Here is a 7,500-nt window from a genome sequence, read left to right on the forward strand (position 1 = left end):
ACTTTCAGATAATCTCACCACTTATGAAGATCGACCGCACAACACAGAGGCTGTTAAGGGTTCCGAATTACCCACCCAACAGAGTTCACTGATTGATCCTGAATTGGCAAAGTTAGCATTTGCTTTTGGACAATATCTAAATGGTCTACCAAGCGCTCAAGCATATGCATCCGAAGCCTGCAAAGTTGTGTACCAGCAAATTCCAGATGCTCAGGACATTTTAAAACGTTATGGAAAACTAAAACGATTGGTAACAAAGTGCCCTTATCTATCCATGTCTGGAGGCGCTCATGGAGGAGCGTATCTGATAAAACTTGATAAATTCACGTTTGCAGCGTTAGTTTCAGAGAAATGAACTCCCTTTTAAGAAGGCGTGGACTCATGAGGATTATAGACTGTTACGATTTCTCGTTGGCTTTTTTTTTCAAATTTATTCATCATATAAAATGTGAGCTCGTCTCGTAATGTTACTTCTTTTAAGAAGGGGTGGACTGTAGTGGAAGCATGGGACTTGAAGCGTGACGTGACAAATGAAAAAGGACTGGGGAGAGTGAGGTTGGCCTTTCTTCTCGTTCTTGTTATCGTGTTGTGACATCGGACAGATTATTCCCATCGAAGGTTTTAGGTCTTAAATACAAAGTTGCGTTACAATTGTCTCGTCTCTGGTTACTTGCTAATTTCCCCGCAAGCACGATTACAGAAGGGGAGGGATGTGCAATGGATGGGGCCGCCAGTGGGATTAAAAAATGGAAAGATTCGCGGTAAAAAAAAAGTTGTTACAAAAGAAACTGTAGCGCTGTTGATTTAATATTTACTAGTCGCATTACATTCTTTTTTGAAATAGGCCATTTCCGATCGCGAAGATTTTGTGATGGTAATTAGTTTTACTTTACATATGAATGAAAACTAATTTTCATGACAAAAACTTCGCACTTAGACTCGCCTTAAAGAGGAGGCAGACATGGATTCGGCCTGATGGCCTATTAAAAGGCTTTATTTAAGGTTTATGCATAAACAGAAAGTGACTCGAGTTAGGGTCGCTAAACTTACATTTACCCAAAAGTGACTAAGATGTGGTCTATAATTGGCCATAAAATAGACTATAAAGGAATAGGGGTTCTGAGAGGCCTGCGGCACATACCCAGCGAAAATTGACCCAACTACCCCCTCCCCCCCTCCCCACGGGCCTTTCTCTCAGTCTGGACAACAATGGAGGAATTTCGATTTTTAGAAGGAGAGAAACGATCATTGTGACTCAACCTAAAGAAAAATATCTTTCTCTTTTTCCAGCTTTAATTGGCAAAGTGGAACGGCGATTGTCAAACGACCCGACGACGAGGCACCTGCGCTACAGGGTGTCAATCCGCAACGTCTCTATGAACAACGCCAACGGATCCCTTCCTGTGAGAAGCGCAGTCATCAGGGTCCCATATGTGAGAGCCCCTGCCTGTTCCTGTTCTTTTCCAAAATTATGGTTCATTCTCGTGGGAGATGTGCCCAATATTTCACTGATTGAATCAAGTGAGAGTATTACAGAGTTGAACCTCACAGTCGAACGTCCATCATTTGTTCAGAGGTTCAACAAGGATTTCAGTGAAAGACGGCAAAAAAATTGTGTCCAATATTTCACTGATTCTGGAACAGCCGAGTGAACTTTGTTTCAGTGTTATCGAAAGAAAAGGCCCTTTTCACCTGTTGGAAATTAAAAACGAGTTTTGATTATATGCTTGTAATTGACAACTAACGCGATTTAAACTAAGTGAATTGATATTTTGTTCAATATTGAATCATTGCAAAGTGCGCTCGCGGAATAAAATTTCAGTTGTAGCACGCACGCCTGTTACTCGTGTTATGGTGTTTGCTAGCAGCGCTTTGCTCTTTGAATGATGTCAACCCAGTCACTTTATGATTTGAGACTTTCAAAAATGCAACGCAAATTCGAGCGTTACATATTTTTAGGCTACTTTGGTTTCCTCTCAAATGCCGAGGAATATGCTGTTGCATTCTTATTATCCAAACGAATTAGGAAGAGTCTACAATAGATCGCCACCGGCTGATCCCATCTGAAACTGGTCATGCGAGAGAGTACCTTTTCCTTTGAACCCAATTTACATGTAATGGCCCATTTCCCAAGAGTTTCCTATATCTCAGTGGTAGAGCATTCGAACTTCTTCCGTAGGTTCACGAGCGTCACGATTATTTGTCGATAATTAGCAACTGATAATTAGCAAGTATATTCCATGTTGCCTCGGGACTGTTCAGTAATAGAACACAGATGGTCTTCTAATAATAATAATAATAATAATAATAATAATAATAAAGTCTTAGCATCTAATCAATACGCACTACCAGTTGTCACCTACCCTATGTGGACACTAACATGGCCGCTCGCAGATCTACAACAACTCGATCGCGAAGCTCGCAAGATCATCAAAGAGAATGGAGGCTACAATCCACTCGGTTCAACCGAGTTGCTATACCTACCAAGGAAGTGTGGAGGCCGGGGACTGAAGTCATTTGAGAGCCTGTATAAGCAGACCAAAGTCAAGACCACAATGAAGCTGTACGCAAACGAAGATCGAACGATGAGTTTAGTGCGCGAGTTTGAAGAGAAGTGCGAACGAGCAGGAAGAAGATCACTCGTAAAGATGCCAAGAAATTTGCTTTGGAAATGGACATTACTCTGGACCTTGCATACCCAGATCCCAAAGCGTTGCAAACTGACTCAGGTGAGGAATCACATGTTAAAGGAGTAGGGAGAACATTACGAGCGAGAGAAGAAGAGAGAAGCATGAGGGAAGTAAGAGAGCAGAGGTGGCAAGGAAAGCTGTTCGGAGAAAGATGGGATGATAACAAAGTTATTGACTGCTTCACTTGGCTTAGTAAGTGGAAGTCTGCACCTGTGCATACTGTTGCTGGAATCTATGAGTTATACCAGCAATTACTCCCCACTAAGCTGTACCACCAGAGCAAGACGAAGACGCTGACCACCTCGGATACCACGTGTCGTATGTGTGGAAAAGGGCCTGAATCTATGGCCCACGTGATTAGCGGATGTGGTGCCTTGGCACAGACTAAGTACATGCAGAGACACAATGCAGCCTTGAAAATCCTTTTCTTCGAGTTCCTGAAAGACTTAGATCTTATCCAGTGTATCCCCCCTTGGTACTCTCCAGTCTCACCTAAACCCGAGTACAAGAATGACCGAGCGTGCGCGTACTGGGATGTCCCAGTATTTGCTGAAAATACGGAAGTCAGGGCTAACAGAATTGATGCGAGAATTTTGGACAGAAAGGAGAAGAAGGTGATCCTTATTGAGATGAGCTGCCCTTGGGTTTCCAACAGAGAACAGAAGGAACAGGAGAAAACGGACAAGTATGCGCCGTTGAGATGGGAGATGCGCCAACAGTTCCCCGGCCACACTATCACACAGTTTAAAGTGATAGTTGATGTACTAGGAGGCTACTCTATGGAGACGGCGGAGAAAGTTAGGAAGTTTTTAGGTTTGGATAGAGAGAACCAGGTTTTGTTTAATATGCAGAAGGCAGTTTTATCGTACACCCTAAACATAGCAAGGTCATTCAAGGTTTCGACGAGTTATTAAGGAATATAAACTCTTGTTCCTTTCTCAAATGTTGGTTCGTTAGTTATTACCAATTGGTTTGTAAATAGGTTTAACAGTAGGGATTGTTACACAATAGTGCCTTTTCCTACTTATATTTGTAAGCATACTTACGTACTACATACTGCATAATAATAATAACAATAATCCACATTAGGATTAAATAATACAAGTCGCACCCAAAAATAGCATAGCTAATCGAGTTAAATAAATAACATACTAATTTTGCAGACATTACATTATATTCCGTTTCATTACAAATGACAATTACAATTAAAGCAAAATTCTTGCAAACACAAGTGCACAAGTAATAACCTGTGGAAAAAATTAACGAATAAATTTTTTTAGTAGAACAAAAATTATACAGGTATACAGGTAATAACGTAATACAAATATAAGGTAACGTCATGAAAGAAGAAGGAAAATAGATGCGATTACAACAACAGTAACATAAAGTAGAGAGAATGGATAAGGAAAGGTGAGGAAGAAAAAACCAGGGCAACCTCGTTCCCAGGGCTTTTCACCTCGGCGGAGAAAAGCCCTGGGAACGAGGTTGAAACTAGGGGAGAGCACAACCTCGTTCCCAGGTTCTCCATTGAAATTGGCAAGAGACCCTGGTAACGAGGTTGGGGGAGATTAGTGGTCTTTTGTGATCTATTACTGAACAGACGCACGGCAAAATCGAATCTGTTTATTTTATACAGAGCCCGGAGGAACATGACCTTGAAACATGTTACTTGCAACTCTTTTCCTTGGAACAAAGCTGGAGATCTCGGGCACCAATTATATGCCCAAATGCGAACAAAAGTAAGATCGAAGCTGCGCGTGCGAGAAAATGCGCTAAATACGTTACATCCATAAAAACTCCAACTATGAGCCAGAGTTAAACGCTTCAAGGTCATGAGCTTCTGTTTTATATTAGAAATAATTAACAGTAGTTGATGAATCCGTCAGCTGTGCGCCTGTCCTATGATATATCACAGCTAAGAACCAATCAAAATGCGTGCATTATTGCGCTTATTATATAAAAAAGATATCTCCTTCGCTTATTTACGGCGCTTAACATTTCACCATCTTAAAAAAAAAGAGAAAAAGCGGGGAAAAGACTATTTAAATGGGATTTTAACGCTCGCTCAAATACCCAAACAAACAGCTACCTACGCAGCTAGTTATGACAGTAGCGTAACAGTAGAGAGGAAGAAATTTCACTCAAATGTAAGTCAAGAAACATTTTTTTTTTTGGGGGGGGGGGGTGAGTCTCGTTGATGCTGTCTTGCGCAATCTTGCCTGTTCTCAAATGGGTGCTTTGAAAGCGTTCTTCACTTTCAGGGCACATTTTACTAACAAAAAATGAAAAAAGTATTCTGATTGGCAATCTTTCGCACCATGATCACAGAAACACTTATCAGCTCATCTTTTAAGCATTAAAAATGGAATTAATTGAAGTCGTAAAGTTAAGCCCTAGCCAAACTATCGAACAAAGTTGGATTCCACATGCAACATTGTTGGATGTAAATGTTAAGGTAGTGGCAAAACACTATGCCAACATTGCTTGATGAAACATTCAAGTTCAAGTTGGCGCTAAATTTCTAAGTATGGCGCTAACACTGTAATGAAAACCGCTTGTAGCGTTTGTGCTACTGAAGCTGTTTGAGGACGGAAATGATGGATTCAAACGAGGAAAACAAAAACTGGTTAAGAGAACGTGTAGAGAAGGGTATGTTCACTGCACGATACATCCGTTCGTAGGAGATGATGAGAGTGAGCTCGGATCAATTTGCAGAAATTGTAAACGCTATTGAACCAGAAATCTCCAAACAAAGCGATAGTGATTAAGACATGGCCTTGCTTCATACTCGCTGATCAAGGTTTCTGGCCGTTGATCCTTGTCCGCCATCTTTGTTGCAAATAATGCTAGAGGCCTACGCTTGAAAATAAAATAGCGATTCGTGATTGGCTAGCAGCACGAACGTGACTCGATTCAGGACACAACTTTGTTGGAAGAGCGGCAAAACACTGCAACATTGTTGCGTCGAGCAGAATTGTTGGTCGCGATGTTTGATCAAAAGCAAACTCCATCTAACACTTGATCGAGCTAAAAATGTTGGACGAACCTCATCCAACATGGGTGTCCAAACCGTCGAACAAAGTTGGATCGAGCAAAGTTGCAATTGGAGCGTTGAATCCAACTTTGTTCGATAGTTTCGCCTGGGCTTTAGTACATCCATTGACGCCGTTGCTCCGGTCCCAACAAATGAACTACAGTTTTGTAACACTTTGCTCACGTTCAATACAGACAGACAGACAGTTACACATATATTTTGTTGACCACTCTCCCATTGGGGGTTCGGAGGGCCAATGAAAGACAAAGAACAAAACAGAAGAATAACTGTTAAAAGTCCCAAGTGACAGGAAGCAAACCTGTTACTCATGTACAGGTGCAGCCGAGAAGTTGAACCAGGGATCCCGGACTAGCAGAATCAAATTCAACGAGTGGTCAGAACGAGTCTGGGATCTCAAGGCAAGCGCCCTAACTACTAGCTCCTACCAGTCACATTCGTGAAGCTATCCTCATTTCCCCATTTCCTGTTCGAGACTATAGTTAGCGCTCTTCATTTTTGTGGTAGTGCACTTTATAAGTGTACTACTCTCAATGTCATCGGGGCTGTCTGTCTGAGTGAGTGAGTGAGTGAGTGAGTGAGTGAGTGAGTGAGTGAGTGAGTGAGTGAGTGAGTCAGTCAGTCAGTCAGTCAGTCAGTCAGTCAGTCAGTCAGTGAGGGAGTGAGCGAGCGAGCGAGCGTGTAAGAGATAGAGAGTGAGTGTAAGATATGTAGGCTTGCAGCGCGTGCATGAATTAAGAAACTAATGTACGGTTTTCTTGAATTATAACAATAACAAATTGATGCTTGTTGGCAGCCCACTTGTCGCCTTTTTCCTAAGAACATTTCTAGCCAGACTCTAACTAGTATCCCTGTTTTGTGCTGTGAACGCAGACTTTTAATTTCTGAACAAGTTTTTTATCATAGAAAATTTGCGACAAAGTCGTGCCTTTGTCAATAATAATAATAATAATATTTAATATTTCTTAGGCGCAAATTAACATGTGAATATGATCAAATGCGCCTTACAAAGGAAAAAAAATGTAAAAACTAAGATTAAAAAACAAGTTAAAAAAAAAGTTAAAAAATAGTTTTTTACAATTCTGGATATAATAAAGAGACTAAAAAATATATATATATCTATAAATATCACGAGCTTTTCATAGTGTAAGCTGCTGTAAATAAAAATGTCTTTAATTTAGACTTAAAACGCTCAAAATTTTCCTCCTCCCGTATTTCACTCGGCAGTTTGTTCCAAAGTGATGGCGCAGCAGCAGTGAAAGCCCTGTCACCGAGTGTTTTCTTAGTTTTCGTGGACGGAGGTGCTAACAAAAGTTCAGAATTAGACCGGAGACCATAAGTGGAAGGATTCTTAATATGAATTAGATTACATATATACTCAGGTGCATGACCATGTATGGCCTTGAAAGTTATTATTAAAATCTTAAAATCAATTCTGAATTGAACTGGTAACCAATGTAGAGAGTATAAAACGGGAGTTCCGAGGCTAAAGCGCGGAATTGAGCAAATCAGCCTAGCAGCAGCATTTTGCACTCGTTGCAGCTTATTGATGTGAGTGACCGGTAAACCATAAAGAAGACTGTTACAATTATCAATGCGTCCCATTATGAATGTCGCTGTTATTCCTCGAAGCAAAAACTGGCCTTTCGTATTTTTTTCTTGTCAAAAAAACGGTATAATGTAAATAAGAGAATACTGAAATTTATATTTGCAGATTACTAAAGTCAACTCTACATCTCTATGCGATAAATAGTAAGT

The 7,500-nt window shown here is 40.7% G+C and overlaps 1 protein-coding gene across 2 annotated transcripts in view; it reads left to right on the plus strand.

The window, feature by feature from the left end:
• Positions 1-1,843, plus strand: part of LOC138023450 (zona pellucida sperm-binding protein 3 receptor-like) — a 34,384-nt gene extending 32,541 nt beyond the window's left edge. For both annotated transcript variants that reach the window (XM_068870452.1, XM_068870454.1), the window contains one exon: positions 1,291-1,843. In XM_068870452.1, the coding sequence (XP_068726553.1) occupies positions 1,291-1,652 (362 nt within the window). In that variant the 3' untranslated portion in view covers positions 1,653-1,843. The remainder of the gene's footprint in view (positions 1-1,290) is intronic.
• The last annotated feature ends 5,657 nt before the right edge of the window (positions 1,844-7,500 follow it).

This window comes from Montipora capricornis, chromosome 2 (genome assembly GCF_036669925.1).
Source record: "Montipora capricornis isolate CH-2021 chromosome 2, ASM3666992v2, whole genome shotgun sequence".
Lineage (NCBI taxonomy): Eukaryota > Metazoa > Cnidaria > Anthozoa > Scleractinia > Acroporidae > Montipora > Montipora capricornis.